General features: G+C 44.2%; 1 protein-coding gene across 29 annotated transcripts in view; it reads right to left on the bottom strand.

Moving 5' to 3' along the window:
- Window positions 1-23,349, bottom strand: part of LOC139389480 (ARVCF delta catenin family member b) — a 323,546-nt gene that overhangs the window by 164,856 nt on the left and 135,341 nt on the right. For 26 of the 29 annotated variants that reach the window (XM_071136277.1, XM_071136295.1, XM_071136288.1 and 23 more), the window contains exon 4: window positions 20,799-21,068. The exons of the other annotated variants lie outside the window; for them this stretch is intronic. In XM_071136277.1, coding sequence (XP_070992378.1) covers window positions 20,799-21,023 — 225 coding nt within the window. In that variant the 5' untranslated portion in view covers window positions 21,024-21,068. The remainder of the gene's footprint in view (window positions 1-20,798; window positions 21,069-23,349) is intronic. 29 annotated transcript variants of the gene reach the window in all.

The raw sequence follows: 23,349 nt of genomic DNA, 5'->3' as shown, positions 1-23,349 counted from the left end.
CACCCCATCCCACCAACATACCAAAGGAAGGGGGAGAGAGAGAGTTCCAAAAAATGTCCAGTTGCCAGGACCTCAAATAAAAAGTTAATCTAGACACCGTTGCCCTAGAGCACAAAAAATGTACCTAACTCGGCCTGAACTTCCACAAAGCTGTGAACAATCTGAGAGCCTTCTACGCCATCAAAAGGAACATAAAATTCGACATCCTAACTAGGATCTGGCAAAAAAATACTTGAATCAGTTATAGAACCCTTTGCCCTTTATGGTTGTGAGGTCTGGGGTCCTCTTACCAACCACGAATTCACAAAATAGAACACCAAATTGAGCCTCTGCATGCAGAATTTTGCAAAAACATCCTCTGTGTACAATGTAAAACACTAAATAATGCATGCAGAGCAGAATTAGAACGATACCGCTAATTATCAAAATCCAGAAAATAGCCATTCAATTCTACAACCACCTAAAAGGAAGCAATTCCCAAACCTTCCATAACAAAGACATCATCTACAGGGAGATGAAGCTCGAGAAGAGTCCTCTCAGCAAGCTGGTCCAGGGGCTCTGTTCACAAACAGACCCCACAGAGCCCAAAGAGAGCAACACAATTAGACCCAACAAAATTGTGAGAAAACAAAAAGAGAATTACTTGACAACTTGGAACATATTAACAAAAAAACTCAAATTGGAATGCTATTTGGCCCTAAACAGAGAGTGCATAGTGGCAGAATACCTGACCATTATGACTGACCCAAAATTAAGGAACGCTTTGACTATGTACAGACTCAGTGAGCATAGCCTTGCTATTGAGAAAGGCCACCATAGGCCAGTGGATGCTCCTCAGAGGAAGAAGGGGAGGACCATACTCCTCAGTGAATAGATAAAAACTATACCAAACTTTTCAGATAAAACTAAACTAAATATATTCACATCACCAAATAATTGATTAAAACACACTGTTTCACAATGAAGGTCAACAGTAGCCTCAACAGCACTCTCTGGGTTAGCACCATGGTGTAGCCGGAGGACAGCTAGCTTCCGTCCTCCTCTTGGTACACTTGACTTAAATAAAAAACCTTGGAGGCTCATGGTTCTCACCCCCATCCACAGACTTACACAGTAATTATGACAACTTCCAGAGGATATGTTGTCCATCAAAGGATCAGAGAATTAATATAGTACTGAAAGCATAAGCTACAGCTAGCTGGCACTGCATAAAACGCAGTGAGTAGATGACATAAAGAGAGAGAACGACAACAGTTGAACAGTTTTGAACAAATTAATTTCTTCAAAAATTAAGAAGCAAGAGAGAGAGCTATATTTCATTGTATTTTTTTTCACTTTCACTTACTTTGCTAATGAATGCAGCTAGCTAGTTTAGCCTACTTCAACAACCGGATCAAACAAAGAGGGATGCTATGTTACCCAGCTGGCTATGACTATCCAACCGTGTAACTCTTCCGTCAGGGTAAGTCAGGGTAAGCTTTTGGTTTTTACTAATTTATTGCCATCGGGGCCCACCGGTGTAACTGCTAAACTGGTAGCTGTACACTGTACTGCATAATTGTAACATTAGCTCTAGTAGCTATGTTGACGATAACGTTAGCTAATATTGTAACAACGATGTAGGCTGTGTGTAGCGGTTATCGGCTATGTTATGGAGGTTTGGCTTGGAAAGGTTTTTTCGTCTGGTCACAGACATCTGTTGTGTTGTGCACTAAAGTCCACAAGCGAAGCGAAGAGGTGAGAGGAGGGGAGTGCGTAGATGCGAGAAGTAATTATACAACAAGTAAAGTCATCATGCTGTTCGTACAGTATGTGGCTGCTACGAAAGTGAACTGTGTTTGCGGGTGATCATGGGCGTATTCATTCCACAAATTCTGTTGAAGAGCATTTTTTAAACGGAAGCAAACGGTAAAAAAACTATTTGGACTAATGATTACACCCTAGATCAGCTAGAAGCAGGCAAGAGTTTGCAAGGCAGTATTGAATGTGTGACTGTATGTCACCTTGATTACTCACATTTTTCTCTCAACCTGTGCATCTACGTTGTAAACTTTCATTCGTAGGCTAGGTTGTAGCAACTTCATGATGGGTATAGGGAAAATTATAAACTGGGTGGTTTAATCCCTGAATGCTGATTGGCTGAAAGCTGTGGTATATCAGACTGTATACCATGGGTATGACAAAATATTTATCTTTACTGCTCTAATTACGTTGGTAACCAGTTTATAATAGCAATAAGGCTCCTCGGGGGTTTGTGATATATGGCCAATATATCACAGCTAAGGGCTGTTCTTAGGCACGACGCAACGCGGAGTGCTAGGACACAGCTCTTAGCCGTGGTATATTGGCCATATATCACAAACCTCCGAGGAGTCTTATTCCTTAATTATAGTATCATGTAGTAGCCTAAACATATTGATGTTACATTGAACTGGGTGAATGAAATATGAATGACAGTCATCCAATATGCTGTAATAGAAATAAGGCAATGCTCAAAAAAAAAGTAAAATCCTCCCTAATCTTAAAAGACACCGACTGCCACTGCCGTAGGCAGACCTGGCTCTCAAGAGAAGACAGGCTATGTGCACACTGCCCACAAAATGAGGTGGAAACTGAGCTGCACTTCCTAACCTCCTGCCAAATGTATGACCATATTGGAGACACATATTTCACTCAGATTACATAGACCTAGAAAGAATTAGAAAACAAACCCAATTTTGACAAACTCCCATATCGATTAGGTGAAATACCACAGTGTGCCATCACAGCAACAAGATTTGTGACCCGTTGCCACAAGAAAAGGGCAACCAATGAAGCATAAACACCATTATAAATACATCCCATATTTATGTTGATTTAATTTCCCTTTTGCACATTGTAACACTGTACATAGCCATAATATAACATTTGAAGTGTAATGTTTACTGTTTATTTCTGATAGTTTATTTCACTTGCTTTGGCAATGTAAACATATTTCCCATATCAATAAAGCTCTTTGAATTGAAGCTTCCCTAAAAGAGGGGAGGGCAACGTACACTGCAAGTTTTTACACACTCTCTCTCCCTCTTCATCCTTCCCCTCTATGCCTCTCTTTCTCACCAACGCTTTGTCCCCTTTCCTTCACTTGATATGAGGGGGGAAAACTGCTATAATACTGTGACCCACAGTGAGGAAGAATGTTAATCTAATCATGTAAATGTACTTGGCCAAGACTCAGACAGGATCTCAAGCAAGGCGACCTTTCTTTATAGGACACAACTTTGTGAAGGCTTGACTACACTTTGGAAAAAGGACCTAACACAAGAAAGGCCCAAATCCTCAGAAGAAAGGGAAATGGCTGAGGTTTGCATTCCCTAGCTGTGCATAGTATTATATTAGTTCACTTCTCTGTGGAAAACAACTACTTGAGTTAGTCTCCAAGAGAGACTATTTTACATAAAACTGCAGTCTGCACCCCGGCATTTTATGATCTTCAAATTACACACTTAATTATTTACCGACAACATGGCCTTTATAATACTCTCATATAACCCATGACACGGTGCTAGGCTTTCTGCAACACCGAGCAGCGTGTTAAAAACAACTTGTAAATAATCCATTGCAGGTAATCAAACCCAATTAGTCATTTTCTTGCCTGTCTGCCTGTCTGCTTGTATTTGGCTCGGAACAGATGGAGAAAAGGTTAATGTACTGCAACATGCCTCGCACTGACAGACACCTCAGATGAAGCTGCATCTGGTAAAATCATGTTTTCTGCTTCCCTCTTCAAGATGTGAGAAAAGGAGGAGGAGGAGCGGGAGAGAGAGAAGAGAAGAGTGGTGAGAGGGAGAGGGTGACAGAAAGAGAGACAGCGAGACAACGAGAAAGAGCGAAAGAGAGAGAGAGGAACTAGCTAAATCAGTTGACAAGCTTCGAGACACCATCTCCTGGTAAATGTATGCAGGTCTATCATTGAGGTTGGAACAGTAGCAGAGCCTGCAAAAGCGGAATCTTATGACTTTCAACAGTATGCAATTATTTCCAACAAAATGTCAACTCAGCAATATGGAGGATTATAATGTTGTCTTTCCATTTGTGCAACAAAGGGAATTTTCTCTCCCTATTCAGTGAAATAATAACATACAAGCCTGCCAGTGATTGGAAGGCTAAGAAAAGGGCAAGTGGCGTAGCATGCCTATACCATCTCAGAATGCTACTCCTCCTTAAAAGTCATCAATTAAACACCTCAATACTTGAATAAAATAATTTTGGCACTTACAGAAATTAAATTTAATCAAATGTTATTGGTCACATGTGCCAAATACAACAGCTGTGGACTATACAGTGTAATGCTTACCTAAGAGCCTTTTCCCAACAATGCAGAGTTGGAGACGTAATTTATAGATCGGCAGGCGAGGGTGCTCTCGAGCGGCTAGATGTTCTTTACCATTTGGCTATCAGATTTGCCACCAATGCTCCTATAGGACACATCACTGCACTCTATACTTCTCTGTAAACTGGTCATCTCTGTATACCCGTGGCAAGACCCACTGGTTGTTGCTTATTTATAAAAGCCTCTTAGGCCTCACTCCCCCCTATCTGAGATATCTACTGCAGCCCTCATCCTCCACATACAACACCCATTCTGCCAGTCACATTCTGTTGAAGGTCCCCAAAGAAACACATCCCTGGGTCTCTCGTCTTTTCAGTTCGCTGCAGCTAGCGACTGGAATGAGCTGCAACAAACACTCAAACTGGACAGTTTATCTCAATCTCTTCATTCAAAGACTCAATCATGGACACTCTTACTGACAGTTGTGGCTGCTTTGCATGATGTATTGTTGTCTCTTCCTTCTTGCCCTTTGTGCTGTTGTATGTGCCCAACGATGTTGGTACCCTGTTTTCTGCTGCTACCATGTTGTGATGCTGCCATGTTGTGTTGCTATCATGTTGTGTTTTCATGTTGTGTTGCTACCATGCTGTGTTATGATGTGTTACTGCCATGCTATGTTATGATGTGTTACTGCCATGCTGTGTTTTCATGATGTGTTTCTACCATGCTGTGTTATGATGTGTTACTGCCATGCGGTGTTGTCATGTTGTGTTGCTACCATGTTGTTGTCATGTTGTGTTGCTACCATGTTGTTGTCATGTTGTGTTGCTGCCATGCTGTGTTATGTGTTACTGCCATGCTGTGTTATGATGTGTTACTGCCATGCTGTGTTGTCATGTTGTGTTGCTACCATGTTGTTGTCATGTTGTGTTGCTATCATGTTGTTGTCATGTTGTGTTACTGCCATGCTGTGTTATGATGTGTTACTGCCATGCTGTGTTATGATGTGTTACTGCCATGCTGTGTTATGATGTGTTACTGTCATGCTGTGTTATGTGTTGCTACCATGCTGTGTTATGATGTGTTACTACCATGCTGTGTTATGATGTGTTACTGCCATGCTGTGTTATGATGTGTTACTGCCATGCTGTGTTATGATGTGTTACTACCATGCTGTGTTATGATGTGTTACTGCCATGCTGTGTTATGATGTGTTACTGCCATGCTGTGTTATGTGTTGCTACCATGCTGTGTTATGATGTGTTACTGCCATGCTGTGTTATGTGTTACTGCCATGCTGTGTTATGATGTGTTACTGCCATGCTGTGTTATGTGTTGCTACCATGCTGTGTTATGATGTGTTACTGCCATGCTGTGTTATGATGTGTTACTGCCATGCTGTGTTTTCATGTTGTGTTGCTACCATGTTGTTGTCATGTTGTGTTACTGCCATGCTGTGTTATGATGTGTTACTGCCATGCTGTGTTTTCATGTTGTGTTGCTACCATGTTGTTGTCATGTTGTGTTACTGCCATGCTGTGTTATGATGTGTTACTGCCATGATGTGTTTTCATGTTGTGTTGCTACCATGTTGTTGTCATGTTGTGTTACTGCCATGCTGTGTTATGATGTGTTACTGCCATGATGTGTTATGTGTTGCTACCATGCTGTGTTATGATGTGTTACTGCCATGCTGTGTTATGATGTGTTACTGCCATGCTGTGTTATGATGTGTTACTGCCATGCTGTGTTATGATGTGTTACTGCCATGCTGTGTTATGATGTGTTACTGCCATGCTGTGTTTCCATGTTGTGTTGCTACCATGTTGTTTCCATGTTGTGTTGCTACCATGTTGTTGTCATGTTGTGTTACTGCCATGCTGTGTTTTGATGTGTTACTGCCATGCTGTGTTTTCATGTTGTGTTGCTACCATGTTGTTGTCATGTTGTGTTACTGCCATGCCGTGTTATGATGTGTTACTGCCATGCTGTGTTTTCATGTTGTGTTGCTACCATGTTGTTGTCATGTTGTGTTACTGCCATGCTGTGTTATGATGTGTTGCTACCATGCGTGTGTGTGTGGCGTCAATATGCATGTCTGTGTGTATTTTGTGTGTGTGAGCATATGTGGATATGTTTAACTATACTTGTGGGGACCAATTGGGGGCATTTTGTTAGTCCCCACAAGGTCAAATGATATTTCTAGGGGATTTAGGGTTAAGGTTAGAATTAGGTTTAGGGTTAGGAGCGAGAGTTCGTTTTAGGATTAGGAACTAGGGTTAGGTTTAGGATTAAGTTTAGGCTTTCGGGTTATGGGTAAGGGTTAGGTTTAGTGTTATGGGTTAGGGAAAATAGGATTTTGAATGGGACTGAATTGTGTGTCCCCACAAGGTTAGTTAGACAAGACTGTGTGTGTGTGTTGGAGTGTCAGTGTAGTATGTGTGAGTGTTTGTCTAGTGAGTTTGCAATGACCCAGTGCAAGGGACAATTACGATAAATAAATCATAATGGGGGTCAATGTAAACAGTCCAGGTAGCCATTTGATTAACTGTTGAGCATTCTTATGACTTGGGGGTAAAAACTGTTGAGGTGCCTTTTGGTTCCAGACTTTGCATTCCTGTACCGCTTGCCATGTGATAGCAGAGAGAACAGTCTATGACTTGGGTGTCTGGAGTCTTTGACAAATTTTAGGGTCTTCCTGTGACACCGCCTGGAATAGAGGTCCTAAATTGCAGGAAGCTCGGCCCCAGTGATGGGATTTCAACCCCAGTGATATACTGGGCCGTACGCACTACCCTCTGTAGCGCCTTGCAGTCGGATGCAGAGCAGTTGCCATACCAAGCAATGATGCAGCCAGTCAAGATGTTATCAATGGTGCAGCTGTAAAACCTTTTGAGGATCTGAGGGCCAATGCCAAATATTTTCAGCCTCCTGAGGGGAAGCAGGCATTGTCGTACCCTCTTCACAACTATGTTGGTGTGTTTGGACCATGAAAGGTCCTTAGTGATGTGGACGCAGAGGAACTTGAAGTTCTCAACCCGCTCCACTACAGCCCTGTCAATGTTAATGGGGGCGTGGTCGGCACTCCATTTCCTGTCATCACGATAACCTCCTTTGTCTTGCCCACACTGAGGGAGAGGTTGTTGTCCTGGCATCCGGATTAGTGTCCTGCTACTTGAATGTGGCAGCTCTAGCCTTTAGGTCAGTGCAGATGTTGCCTGTAATCCTTGGCTTCTAGTTGGGATATGTACATAAAGTCACTGTGGGGACAACGTTATCAATTAACTTATTAATGAAGCCAGTGACTGATGTGGTAAACTCCTCAATGCCATGGGATGAATCCCGGAACGTATTCCAGTCTGTGCTAGCATAACAGTAGTTTAGCATCCACTCCATCGGACCACTTCCATATTGAGTGTTTGCTTGTAAGCAGGGGCAGAGCTTTGTATACCGTCTTTGTGTGTGGACTTAAGGCGATCTAGAGTTTTTTTCCCCCTCTAGTTGCACAGGTTAGATGCTGGTAAAGATGAGGTAAAAACAGATTTCAGTTTTCTTGCATTAAAATCACCGGCCACTAGGAGCACGCCTCAATGAGCATGGTCTTGTTTGCTGATGGCCGTATCCAGCTCGTTGAGTGCAGTCTTACTGCTAGCATCTGTTTGTGGTGGTAAATAGACAGCTGAATATGGCCTAGGTAAATAGTATGGTCTGCTTATCATGAGGTATTCTAACTCAGGCGAGCGGAACCTCAAGACTTCCTTAATATTAGAGATCGCTCACACCAGCTGTTGTTAATAAAAGAGACACACCACCCCCCGACCGGACTCTGCCGTTCTGTCCTGCCGATGCATAGAAAAACCAGCTAGAGGTATATTATCTATGTCCTTGTTCAGCCATGACTCTGAGAAGCAGAGTATATTACAGTTCTTAATGTCCCGTTGAGATTGAGAGGATCTGCAGAGAAGAATGAGAGAAACTCCCCAAATACAGGTGTGCCAAGCTTAAATCACTGCCAAAGGTACTTCAACAAAGTACTGAGTAAAGGGTCTGACTATTTATGTAAATGTTTAAAAAATAAAAATGTCTAAAAACCTGTTTTTGATTTGTCATTATGGGGTATTGTATAGATTGATGAGGGGGAAAAGGCTGTAACTTAACAAAATATAGAAAAAGTCAAGGGGGCTGAATACTTTCCGAACGCACTGTAGGAAACGATGGCGGAAGCATTATGTACCAAAATGTAAAAAATATTTTAGAAAATACACAAACTAGCGTAAAACGTCCACCATTCCCCTGAACATGCCAAAGCAATCAACACCTCCCAACAAATCCCTTTTCCCTACTCAATTTCACAAACCGTTTCTCACTCCTCCCCCCTCTCTCCTCCCTTTCTTTCTATGATTGTGTGTGTCGGTGTTGGAGCCCCCAGACTGCCCAGGTCTGGTTAAATGAGGCACTGGGAGAGAAAGACAACAGTAGTAGCTCTTATTCTCTGACACATTCCTCCTCTGGCAATAATCATTTCCAAAGCTGCACTCAGACACATAGAGTGTGAGACAGTCCGCATTCCAGACCTCACTTCTGCCACTCTGCCCTGCTGTAATGACTTCATGTGCAAAGTCAAGAGGCCCTGGGTCTGCTGCTGGCCAAAAGCAGTGCATAACTTGCTCTCTGTCACCCAGACCCACACCAGCCCCAGTCCCAGACCTTCTGGATGGGTAGAAATGGTGCATGCAATGGGGTTACCATGACAGGGCTACATGACTGATGTGACAGGTATACCTACAGAGCGCCTGGTACACATAAGCTGCTGTCACTGTGAATCCACTCACTGCCAGTCTCTGTGCTGCTGGCAGGTTGGCAGATGGCAGAGCCGGGGTCCCTCACTGCACCTCTGGCCAAGCCACGACCATATTGGTAGACTAAGCGTTCATAAAGTGAAGAGCAGTGGTTCCCAACTTCAGTCCTTGAGTACCCCCAACAGAACATGTTTGTTGTAGTCCTGGGCAAACATACATGATACAACTCATTCAGGGCCTGGTGATATGTTGACAAGTTGAATCAGGTGTGCTTGTCTGACAAATGTGTACTGGTGTAAAGGATAATCTCAAGGTTTAAAGCAAGGCAGACACCAACATGTCTTAAATGTGTACTTCTTGAACCCAAAATATTGTCAGAATAAAACTTCTGGTACTGGTTTGCTGTGCCATTTACATGCTTGTAACTCATGTAGTAAAAATGTCGCACCAGTACCTGAAACGTATTAGCATAATTAAATCAAGGCTTTGAACAGCCAAAAACCTCTAAAATACAAAGCACATGAAGCATTCTAACTGTTTTCAATTTAGACTTCCAATCAGGGGAGGGGGGTCAAGGTCCGGCCATGTTTGGTTAAATACGCAACTAGTCTGTGAGGCAGAAGGTCACATTCCTGGAGTGGCACTGGCTCTAGTAAAGGAGAGAGAGTGGGATATGCGTCAACAGCAACCTTGGGAAAATCCTCTGCATTATCATTAACAGCAGACTTGTACATTTCCTCAGTGAAAACAATGTACTGAGCAAATGTCAAATTGGCTTTTTACCAAATTATCGTACGACAGACCACATATTCACCCTGCACAACCTAATTGACAAACAATCAAACCAAAAAAAGGCAAAGTCTTCTCATGCTTTATTGATTTCAAAAAAGACTTTGACTCAATTTGGCATGAGGGTCTGCTATGCAAATTGAAACATACGACATTACAAAATCCATGAACATAAACAACAAGTTTGCGGTTAAAATGGGCAAAAAACACACATTTCTTTCCAAAGGGCCGTGGGGTGAGACAGAGATGCAGCTTAAGCCCCACTCTCTTCAACATATATATCAACAAATTGGCAAGGGCATTAGAGCAGTCTGCAGAACCCGGCCTACCCTACTAGAATCTGAAGTCAAATGTCTACTATTTGCTGATGATCTGGTGCTTCTGTCACCAACCAAGGAGGGCCTACAGCACTACAGCCTACAGTCCTGACAGTAAATCTCAGTAAGAGCAAAATAATGGTGTTCCAAAAAAGGTCCAGTTGCCAGGACCACAAATACAAATTCCATCTAGACACTGGAGCACATAAAAAACTATACATACCTCGGCCTAAACATCAGCGCCACAGGTAACTTCCACAAAGCTGTGAACGATCTGAGAGACAAGGCAAGAAGTGCCTTCTATGCCATCAAAGGGAACATAAAATTTGACATACCAATTACTAAAATTACTTGAATCAGTTATAGAACCCATTGCACTTCATGGTTGTGAGGTCTGGGGTCCGCTCACCATCCAAGAATTCACAAAATGGGACAAACACTAAATTAAGACTCTGCATGCAGAATTCTGCAAAAACATCCTCCGTGTACAACGTAAAACACCAAATTATGCATGTAGAGCAGAATTAGGCCGATACCCGCTAATTATCAAAATCTAGAAAAGAGCCGTTAAATTCTACAACCACCTAAAAGGAACCGATTCCCAAACCTTCCATAACAAAGCCATCACCTAGAGAGAGGCTCTCAAGAGAAGACAGGCTAAGTGCACACTGCCCACAAAATGAGGTGGAAACTGAGCTGCACTTCCTAACCTCCTGCCAAATGTATGACCATATTAGAGACAGATATTTCCCTCAGATTACACAGATCCACAAATAATTTGAAAACAAACCCAATGTTGATAAACTCCGATATCTACTGGGTGAAATACCAGTGTGCCATCACAGCAACCAGATTTGTGACCTGTTGCCACAAGTGCAACCAATGAAGAACAAACACCATTGTACACTACCGGTCAAAAGTTTTAGAACACCTACTCATTCAAGGTTTTTCTTTACTTTTACTATTTTCTACATTGTAGAATAATAGTGAAGACATCAAAACTATGAACAAACACATATGGAATTATGGAGTAACCAAAAAAGTGTTAAACAAATCAAAATATATTTTATATTTGAGCTTCTTCAAATAGCCACCCGTTGCCTTGATGACAGCTTTGAACACTCTTGGCATTTTCTCAACCAGCTTCATGAGGTAGTCACCTGGAATGCATTTCAATTAACAGGTGTTCCGCCTTAAAAGTTAATTTGTGGAATTTCTTTCCTTAATCCGTTTGAGGGTCTAAAAGTGTCTTATATGGTGAGCTACCGAATGGCTAGGACAGGCAAGCCCCATACTATTGTGGTGGACTTAATTCTTCCTGACATTATTGGGGGAAAAGGCCCAAAACACTATACAGACAATGACTTCATCAAACAACACTGTTTCACGAAGAATCAGTGACATGGCAGGAGATGTTTTGAAACAATTACCGCATCACGTACAAGGGGGTGAATTATATGCGTTACAGCTGGATGAGTCAACAGAGATGGCGGGCCTGGCACAGCTTCTGGTATACGTCCGTTACGTTTATGGGGGGTCAATTAAGGAAGACATCCTCTTCTTCAAACCACTGGAAACCGGGACAAAACTGAGGCTCTGATTAAGAAGTTGGAGCTCATTTCGGTCTGCATTAACAAGGACATTGTGTACAAATGAACTCAAGCTTACTGACAATGTCAAATGTGATATAGAGAAGCAGCTGAGTGAACTGGGTGCGCAATTACGCAGGTACTTTCCCGAAACAGACGACAAAACAACTAGATTCGTTATCCCTTTCATGCCCTGCCTCCAGTCCACTTACCGATTTCTGAACAAGAGAGCCTCATCCAAATTGCAACAAGTGGTTCTGTGAAAATTGAATTGAATGAGAAGCCACTGCTAGATTTCTGGATAGGGCTGCGCTCAGAGTTTCTTGCCTTGGCAAATCACGCTGTTAAGACACTGATGCCCGTTTCAACCACGTACCTATGTGAGAGTGGATTCTCGGCCCTCACTAGCATGAAAACTAAACACAGGCACATACTGTGTGTGGAAAACGATTTAAGACTGAGACTCTCTCCAATACAACCCAACATTGCAGTTATATGCATCCTTTCAAGCACACCCTTCTCATTAACCTGTGGTGAGTTATTAAATTTTTTTTATGAACAAATAAGGTTTTATATGTAAGATGGCTAAATAAAGAGCAAAATATTGATTATTATTATATTATTATTTGTGCCCTGGTCCTATAAGAGCTCGTCCCACGAGCCAGGTTGTGACAAAAACTCACACCTATGTTTAATAAATGTATCGTATAGTGAGTGTTTGTAGCAGGCTTACACTGATGGCAAAAAACAACATTTGAGAGTGTGCTGAGCCTGGTGCTAGAGGGGTTACGGAGCTGGAGGTTGAATGTTTGAAGGGGTACGGGACTATAAAAAGTTTGGGAACCACTGCTCTAACCAATGGAATTAGAATGTCCTTCTACACACAGAGATCCGTACAATATAGTCTAGCTATGTAGACTAGCTAGAGAAAGAGAAAAGAGCCCGAGAGGAAGGGGGGCCACATACAGAACAAGTGTATGCTTTCCAAATGGCACCCTATTCCCTTTATAGTGCACTACCTTTGACCAGGGCCTATATGTCTCCAGTCAAAAGTAGTGCACTATATAGGGAATAGGGTTCATTTTGGACACAAAGTGCGGGCAAGAAAAAAATCCACAACGCCGCCTTTTCACAGAGAGGTGATTACACATTTACGGGAAGCTCAAATTTTCCTAATGACACAGAGGAGAACAGAGGAGAACAGAGGGAGAGAGGGGTGGAGGGGAAGAAGGGAGGAGGAGGAGGAGTGGTGGACTGAGGCTCATTGTTAGGCTGCAGGTGATTTACGAGAGGCCAGTGAGGGATATATCTGCCAGCATGCCTGCCGTCGCTATAGCACTGTGCCTTTGTGTCAATTGTGGCGTTGCAGGGCCAATGAGGGTGTGAGGGTGCGAGCGTGTGTGTCTGTGTGTGCGTGCGTGCCTGTGTGTGTGTGTGTGTGTGTGTGGAAAGCAGTGTGGTGTAGTGCCATCCCGGGGCCAGGCTGAGGTCCATACATCTCACCCACAGACAGCACTGAAATCAAAGGATGCACCGTTCCTCTAAAGGAACCTCACAACATTTGCACAGGACAGGGGTAGTTGGTAGTGTACCCCATCCCATCTCTAGCTCACTGGCTATACTGTCTGAATACTAACCAGAACAAGTCTCTATAGAGTGCCACCACCATTCACCACTTGACCTTTCACTCCTCAGTAAGAAAACAGACCTGGGATGGGACACAAATGGAACCCTATTCCCTACAATGTGCACTACCATAAGGCTCTGGTCAAAAGTAGTGTACTGCCTCCCGGGTGGCACAGTGGTCTACGGCACTGCATCGCAGCGCTAGCTGTGCCACCAGAGACTCTGTGTTCGCGCCCAGGCTCTGTCGCAGCCGGCCGCGACCGTGAGGCTCTGGTCAAAAGTAGTGTACTGCCTCCCGGGTGGCACAGTGGTCTACGGCACTGCAGCGCAGCACTAGCTGTGCCACCAGAGACTCTGGGTTCGCGCCCAGGCTCTGTCGCAGCCGGCCGCGACCGTGAGGTCCGTGGGGCGACACACAATAGGCCTAGCGTTGTCCGGGAGGGTTTGGCTTGTAGGGATATCCTTGTCTCATCCTTGTCTTATCCTTGTCTCATCGTGCACCAGCGACTCCTGTGGCGGGCCGGGCGCAGTGCGCGCTAACCATGGTAGCCAGGTGCACGGTGTTTCCTCCGACACATTGCTGCGGCTGGCTTCCGGGTTGGATGCGCGCTGTGTTAAGAAGCAGTGCGGCTTGGTTGTGTTTCGGAGGACGCATGGCTTTCGACCTTCGTCTCTCCCGAGCCCATACGGGAGTTGTAGCGATGAGACAAGATAGTAATTACTAACAACAATTAGATACCATAAAATTGGGGAGAAAAAGGGGGTAAAATGAATATTTTTTTTTTGTCAGCCACTTAAAAACTGACATTTTCATCATAAGTACACTTCAACTATGACAGACAAAATGAGAAAAAAAATCCAGAAAATCACATTGTAGGATTTTTAATGAATTTATTTGCAAATTATGGTGGAAAATAAGTATTTGGTCACCTACAAACAAGCAAGATGTCTGGCTCTCACAGACCTGTAACATCTTCTTTAAGAGGCTCCTCTGTCCTCCACTCGTTACCTGTATTAATGGCACCTGTTTGAACTTGTTATCAGTATAAGACACCTGTCCACAACCTCAAACAGTCACACTCCAAACTCCACTATGGCCAAGACCAAAGAGCTGTCAAAGGACACCAGAAACAAAATTGTAGACCTGCACCAGGCTGGGAAGACTGAATCTGCAATAGGTAAGCAGCTTGGTTTGAAGAAATCAACTGGGGGAGCAATTATAAAATCTCAACAACTCGTCGTGTTTGGAGGACAAAGAATGCTGAGTTGCTTCTAAAGAACACCATACCTAGTGTGAAGCATGGGGGTGGAATCATCATGCTTTGGGGCTGTTTTTCTGCAAAGGGACCAGGACGACTGATCCGTGTAAAGGAAAGAATGAATGGGGCCATGTATTGTGAGCTTTTGAGTGAAAACCTCCTTCCATCACCAAGGGCATTGAAGATTAAATGTGGCTGGGTCTTTCAGCATGACAATGATCCCAAACACACCACCCGGGCAACGAAGGAGAGGCTTCGTAAGAAGCATTTCAAGGTCCTGGAGTGGCCTAGCCAGTCTCCAGATCTCAACCCTATAGAAAATCTTTGGATGGGGTTGAAAGTCTGTGTTGCCCAGCAACAGCCCCAAAACATCACTGCTCTAGAGGAGATCTGCATGGAGGAATGGGCCAAAATACCAAATCAAATCAAATGTATTTATATATCCCTTCGTACATCAGCTGATATCTCAAAGTGCTGTACAGAAACCCAGCCTAAAACCCAAAACAGTAAGCAATGCAGGTGTAGAAGCACGGTGGCTAGGAAAAACTCCCTAGAAAGGCCAAAACCTAGGAAGAAACCTAGAGAGGAACCAGGCTTTGTGGGGTGGCCAGTCCTCTTCTGGCTGTGCCGGGTGGAGATTATAACAGAACATGGCTAGGGCTCAGGTCCTCCGAGAGAGAGAAAGAAAGAGAGAATGAGAGAGAGCACACTTAAATTCACACAGGACACCGAATAGGACAGGAGAAGTACTCCAGATATAACAAACTGACCCTAGCCTCCCGACACATAAATTACTGCAGCATAAATACTGGTGGCTGAGACAGGAGGGGTCAGGAGACACTGTGGCCCCATCCGAGGACACCCCCGGACAGGGCCAAACAGGAAGGGTACCAGCAACAGTGTGTGAAAACCTTGTGAAGACTTACAGAAAACTTTTGACCTCTGTCATTGCCAACAAAGGGTATATAACAAAGTATTGAGATAAACTTTTGTTATTGACAAAATACTTATTTTCCACCATAATTTGCAAATAAATTCATTAAAAATCCTACAATATGATTTTCTGGATTTCTTTTCTTCTCATTTTGTCTGTCATAGTTGAAGTGTACCTATGATGAACATTACAGGCATCTCTCATCTTTTTAAGTGGGAGAACTTGCACAATTGGTGACTGACTAAATACTTTTTTGCCCCACTGTATATAGATACATTTTTTTAAGCAGTGCACTATATAGGGAATAGGGTATCGTTTGGAGCCCAGTCTTGGTTTAAGTGTGTCACTGGTCACTTGATGTGAGTGAATGAGGATTGAAAGACATGCTTTGTGTCAGTGGTTTCCTGTTGATGATTCCATCAAGGAACACAATATACAGTGTCTGACTGCATTGTCTTGACATTCTTCAGAAGACATCAATGTAAAAAGGTTCAAAAATCCCCTAGTAGCACTTTAGTAAGTGTTTGATCACAATGAGTGAGGGGGAAAAAGCCCATCTGAAATACAGTATACAGTCTTGGGAAAAAAGCAGACTGGTGTTTCCAAAAACCATGTCCTTACTGATGTGCACAGTGACAGCATGTGACGATAACATGAACATCTTCATTAACAATTCACCAAACATACACTTGTCCATGACAACACAGTTCAAACAATCTGTATTAAAAATACTATTGTGCATTCTCCATTACCCTCTGTTGGTAGTGAGAACAGCTAAACCCAGTCGGCTTATCAGGGATGTTGATGCTAGCTTTTTCCAAAGCAGTGAATTATTTATTGTTTCTCTTGTTTTGACCACCATGCTGATGTTCCCCTCCACAGAGCATCCATTAATTAGAGAGGGGAGCTCTTTGGAAAATGCTCAAATACACCAGTCAACAGCAGGATCAGGACGGGTCTCCTCCACCTTACTCCAACCAATCAGACAGCCAGCACAAACCTCCCTGTCTACTCTGTGGAGTCCAGTAACCAACTGTGGACATTGTTGACTCAAGGTTCTCTCTCTCGCTCTCTCTTAGTACACAAAACAACAGGGGGAAAAGTGCATCATTGTATGAACCATTTTGGTGATCGATTTTGGAACACTGTCAAAGGCTTGCATTGAAACAACTAAACCTGAGAGCCAAGACAACAAGGCAGAACAGGAAACAGCGTCTGCTGCCAGCAATAGAGTCTCTGGAGTTGAAGAGAGTTCTTTCTAAATCAACAGCTAATCACTTTCATTAAGTATTTACTTGCGATTCCATTAATCAGTCTCTGGCTGCCTCTCCTCGCTGACCCCAACTTTTAATAACAGAAGGGCCCATCGAGGGCTGCCCCTGCGCTGGCGACTGGGAGCCCCCGAGCTACGAGCCGCTGATCCTCAGCCCATTATAATCCATCATGCATGGACGAGAGAGTACGAGATGTGCATGCGTGTGGCTGCGAGAGGAGAGGATAGGAGAGTCGGATGCCTTCCTCATCCTTCATATAACAGAGAGTCGGATGCCTTCCTCATCCTTCATACAACAGAGAGTCAGATGCTTTCCTCATCCTTCATATAACAGAGAGTCAAATGCCTTCCTCATCCTTCATATAACAGAGCCAGATGCCTTCTTCATCCTTCATACAACAGAGAGTCGGATGCCTTCCTCATCCTTCATATAAATGAGAGTTGGATGCCTTCCTCATTCTTCATACAACAGAGAGTCGGATGCTTTCCTCATCCTTCATATAACAGAGAGTCAAATGCCTTCCTCATCCTTCATATAACAGAGCCAGATGCCTTCTTCATCCTTCATACAACAGAGAGTCGGATGCCTTCCTCATCCTTCATATAAATGAGAGTTGGATGCCTTCCTCATTCTTCATACAACAGAGAGTCGGATGCCTTCTTCATCCTTCATACAACAGAGATCCGGGTGCGTTCCTCCATCCTCATCCCTCATATAGAGTGGGGCAAAAAAGTATTTAGTCAGCCACCAATTGTGCAAGTTCTCCCACTTAAAAAGATGAGAGAGGCCTGTAATTTTCATCATAGGTACACTTCAACTAAATACTTTTTTGCCCCACTGTACAGTGCCTTCAGAACGTATTCACACACCTGGACTTCTTCCACATTTTGTTGTGTTACAGCCTGAATTCAAAATTGATTAAATTTATATTTTTTGTCACTGGCAAACACACAATACCCCATAATGTCAAAGTTGAATTATGTTTTTTTCAATAAGTATTCAAACCCTTTGTTATGGCAAACCTGAATAAGTTCAGGATTGAAACTGTGTAACGTTGTGCGCTGAAGGTCAGGAAGCAAGTTCAGGGAGTGAGTGTTTTAATGAAAAAACACAACATAATACAAAACAAGAAACATGAACAACGCACAGACATTAAACTGAAACAGAAACAATGACGCCTGGGGAAGGAACCAAGGGGAGTGACATATATAGGACAGGTAATCAAGGAGGTGATGGAGTCCAGGTGAGTGTCATATTGGGCTAATGCGCATAACGATGGTGACAGGTGTGCGCCTTAACAAGCAGCCTGGTGACCTAGAGGCCGGAAAGGGAGCACACGTGACAGACTGTCACATAGTAAGTTGCATGGATAATAATAGTGTTTAACATAACTTTTGAATGACTACCTCATCTGTACCCCACAGTTTAATGGCTGTGATAGGAGAAAACTGGGGATGGATCAACAACATTGTAGTTACTCCACAATACTAAAACCTAAATGACAGAGTGAAAAGAAGGAAGCCTACAGAGCATACAAATATTCCAAATCATGCATCCTGTTTGCAGTAAGGCACTAAAGGAATACTGCAATTCACTTTTTGTTCTGAATACAAAGTGTTATGTTTGGGGACAATCCAATACAACACATTACTTAGTACCACTCTCCATATTTTAAAGCATAGTGGTGGCTGCATCATGTTATGGGTATGCTTGTAATTGTTAAGCACTGTGGAGTTTTTCATGATAAAACAAATGGAATGGAGCTAAGCACAGGCAAAATCCTAGAGAAAACCGGGATCAGTCTGCTTTCCTGCAGACACTGGGAGATGAATTCCCCATTCAGCAGGACAATTAACTAAAACGCAAGACCAAATCTACACTGGAGTTGCTTACCAAGACGACCGTGAATGTTCCTGAGTGGCTGAATTACAGTTTTGACTTAAAGCTGCTTGAAAATCTATGGCAAGATGTCAAAATGGTTGCCTAGTTTGAAGAATTATGAAAAGAATAACGGGCAAATATTGTAAAATCCAGATGTGCAAAGCTCTTAGATACTTACCCAGAAAGACTCACAGCTGTAATCGCTGCAAAAGGTGATTCTAAACATGTATTAACTCAGGGGTGAGAATACTTATGTAAATGAGATATTGCTGTATTTGATTTTCAATAAATTTGCAAAAACATATTTTCACTTTGTCATTATGGGGTATTGTCTGTAGATGGGTGAGAGAAAAAAAGCTATTTAATCCATTTTGAATTCAGGCTGTAACACAACAAAATGTAGAATAAGTCAAGGGGTATGAATACTTTCTGGAGGCACTGAGTAAAAATAAAGAAAAACCCTTGAATGAGTAGGTGTCTCCAAACTTTTGACTGGTACTGTATCATAAACAATCTCATTATGTAATAGTAGGCTCCTTCCACAGTGCAGCCAGCCACGTTGCGTGTGGCCTGTGTGTTTCGGGCCGTTCCGCCCAATTGACCCCCCGATGCAGGGTGACGGGTGACGGGCCACTGCCGTTCACCTTGGAGCCACAACAGTGAGCCAGCTGTGAGTGATAACCACGCAGTGATCCTCCTGTAAAAGAGCAGGCTAATTCACTGGCTGTCGTGTTAAGCAGCTCTCGGTAAATCATTCACAATTTACGAGTATGAGAGGGCATCAACAAGTCAGGGACTTGGTTCATCAAAGCCTGAGGCAAGGGGGAGAAAAGGCCGGCTTACTCAGCTGGGAAGCCACATACTGCCACTAAATTATACATTTTTGTGGCTAAACAGGCAACGAGCCACAGAAATGAACATTGGCACAATCTGTGAAAAAGAAAAGCATTTTGGGTTAAACAATATAAAAGCAGTGCATGCAGGGAAATGCCCACCCGCAAGAGTCAGGAGTTTGCTCTGTACTGTAAATCAATGGACGGTGACCACTGCCATTTCAGCGGATCATGTCTGCCTCACTTCACATCTCCTTCAACACATCCCCAGCCAGAGAAGTCAACAGCTCTAAGCACTCCCAGGCAATGCCCAAACAAGAGCCAAAAGTTTCTTGTACCCCAGCCAGGGAAGTCACTACAGCTCCACTCCAAGGCCCCAACCAGGACCCAAATGTCCTTCAACCCCAGCCAGGGAAGTCACTACAGCTCCACTCCAAGGCCCCAACCAGGACGCAAATGTCCTTCAACCCCAGCCAGGGAAGTCACTACAGCTCCACTCCAAGGCCCCAACCAGGACCCATATGTCCTTCAACCTCAGCCAGGGAAGTCACTACAGCTCCACTCCAAGGCCCCAACCAGGACCCAAATGTCCTTCAACCTCAGCCAGAGAAGTCACTACAGCTCCACTCCCAGCCACCAACCAGGACCCAAATGTCCTTTAGTCATGGGCAGAGCTGGCTGAACAGACACAATCCAATTAGCAGTAAGCCCATAAGGCAATGGTAAAGTTCTGCAAGGCCTGATGCCCCAAGTGGGTGGAGATTTCACTTAAGGTCCAATGGAATGTTTTAAAATGCGTAAACTCTGCTCACCCAGGGCACCGGGCCATGGTAAACTAACTTGACGTTATCAAAAAACACTGGGTGGAAGGAAACGGGCTTGAATTGGGTGGTTTGTAGGTGAGAGGAGATAAAAAGAGTGGAATATCACCCTCCCCCTTTAAAGAGGATGCGTCACCACACCCCACCACATTGTAATGTTTACATCCCCATCCAAGCAGCACAACAGATCAGAAATAATACAGGGGTTGGATCAGCCACCAGACGCCCAGGAGAATGAGAGATGATGACAAAGAGATGTTGCAATGAGTCAAATACACAAATGGAGGGGGACTGGATAGTCAGATCAAGCAGGCAGGTAGGTGGACAGGCAGGTGGGAAATTGGGGCGTGCTGGCTTGATTTACCTGCATCACCACCTGCTGCCAGGCCAGGGGTTGGCTGTTGGGTGGCAGGTTAGCGCTAGGCCCAGTCCCTCCCAACCTGTCGGGGGGTACATTGGAACGCTCCAGCTGCAGGGAGACGTTGCGTCGCTCCTCCTCCAGGGCCCGGGTCAGACGCTCGAAGCGTGCCTCCTGCTCTTTCACCGAGGCCAGGATACTGGCGGCCGAGCGCACGTCATAATCCTCCATGGCCCAATGGTATGAGTCAAAGGGGTTGGGTTGGACTGAGCTGAGCTTCGGTAGGGCAGTGGTCAGAGAACAGGGGGGGGGGGGGGGGGGGGGGGGGGGGGGGGGGGGGAGTGGAGAGAGGGAAGGGACACCAGGTCATTACAGACACTCTGGCTTGATAACTGAATTCTACTAAACATGAAGATTCCCATTGGAAGAAGGAAAAAACACTGAAAACAATACGTGAGACCTCAGCTACAGGAAATATGAGCAGGATATGTTCCACGTACAAGGTTCCACATGGATGAGCCTTGCACACAATTACACCCCAACAACAGTTTCTCACACTCTTTTACATAGACATTTGGTGGTGGTTCAGGATGAGGTGAGTTTCCTCCAAAAACGCCATGTCACCTGTTGCTATCAATGCAAATGCTGATTTGCAGTACATGCACATACACACCGAGATCCACAGTACATTACCACGGGCATACATAACCAAGATGTCCCATCATGAGCTTCAGGAAGCAGATGCAAAATGGTGTGTAGCCTACGTCACTTTCAAACACTTGTATCCATAACGGATGGTGGAATGACATCAAGGGGGTTGATCACACAATAACAATTGTAAGTAACTACAGTCATACACACAGGGTGTTATGAATACACACCTAGTAGATTAGTAGACAGAGGAGTTAGATAACAGGAGTCCCACTCTCTACCAATAGTAAAATGAGTGGAAGAGCCTGATGGCTGGAAGGACAAAAAGCTTGAAAAGGAGAGAAGGTAATAAAAGATGAGATCAGACAGGGGTTAAACCAGAAATGACAGCATTGATTTCAAGGCCCGGAAAATCAAGTGGGGAAAAAGAGCGATCACTGAGGGACAACAAAAACATACCACACAGTCAACAACACAGACACTGTTACATCTGAAACCACACAAAGAGATAAAGAGAGAGTTAGCCTGGCAAGAGATGCAGATGTGTTGATTAGAATCCTGAGCAGGTTGGACTGCAGTTTGTGAGTATGTATGTCTGTAACCAGAACGAGAGGTAGAGAAACAGAGAAAGACAGACAGAGAGAGAAAGAGAGAGAGACACAGAGAGAGACACAGAGGGAGAGATACGGAGACGGAGAGACAGAGGGAGAGAGAGAGAGGGAGAGATACGGAGACGGAGAGACAGAGGGAGAGAGAGAGAGGGAGAGATACGGAGACGGAGAGACAGAGGGAGAGAGGGAGAGGGAGAGATACGGAGACGGAGAGACAGAGGGAGAGAGACAGAGGGAGAGAGGGAGAGGTACGGAGACGGAGAGACAGAAGGAGAGAGACAGAGAAACAGACAGAGACAGAAAGAGCGAGACAGAGAGAGAGCACAAGACAGAGAGCGAGACAGAGCGAGAGATAGAGCAAGACAGCGAGAGAGACAGAGAGAGAGAGAGAGAGAGAGGTAGATAGAGACCCACATTCCCTTTGAAGAACACAATCCCCCTTTGATGTTTGTTTCTGGCTCATCATTTATTTATCCAAAATGGAGATTGGTCTGACAACACTGTCATAGCAAAGCAGTGTGGAGGAGCCCACGTCATTTGAGGTTGAGCTCCATGCTGGTGACGGGTCAGGGAGTGGTGAGTTGGGATGAGGGGTGTGGTAGTACTGGTGGTTGAGAGGCCTTTCTCATGTTTGTTTTCCCTCTCCACACAGACAGCCATGAGAGGCTATGGCTACAAACACACAGCCTAGCTGTATTAAGCTGTATTCCTATTCAAAGAGTTCTGTCAAAGGGGGGGGGGGTTACTGGATATTTTTTCCACAGCTTTCATCATCAAAACAGTGTGTTGGCGCCCCCCCCCCCCCTTGGGTTGTGCCGTGGCGGAGATCTTTGTGGGCTATACTTGTCTCAGGATGGTAAGTTGGTGGTTGAAGATATCCCTCTAGTGGTGTGGGGGCTGTGCTTTGGCAAAGTGGGTGGGGTTATATCCTTCCTGTTTGGCCCTGTCCGGGGATATCATTGGATGGGGCCACAGTGTCTCCTGACCCCTCCTGTCTCAGCCTCCAGTATTTATGCTGCAGTAGTTTATGTGTCGGGTCAGTTTGTTATATCTGGAGTACTTCTCCTGTCCTATCCGTGTCCTGTGTGAATTTAAGTATGCCCTCTCTAATTCTCTCTTTCTTTCTCTCTCTCGGAGGACCTGAGCCCTAGGACCATGCCTCAGGACTACCTGACATGATGACTCCTTGCTGTCCCCAGTCCACCTGGCCGTGCTGCTGCTCCAGTTTCAACTGTTCTGCCTGTGATTATTATTATTTGACCATGCTGGTCATTTATGAACATTTGAACATCTTG

The sequence above is a fragment of the Oncorhynchus clarkii genome, chromosome 30 (genome assembly GCF_045791955.1).
Source record: "Oncorhynchus clarkii lewisi isolate Uvic-CL-2024 chromosome 30, UVic_Ocla_1.0, whole genome shotgun sequence".
Lineage (NCBI taxonomy): Eukaryota > Metazoa > Chordata > Actinopteri > Salmoniformes > Salmonidae > Oncorhynchus > Oncorhynchus clarkii.
Note: the sequence above shows the minus strand (reverse complement) of the source record. Positions and strands in the feature narration are given on the sequence as shown.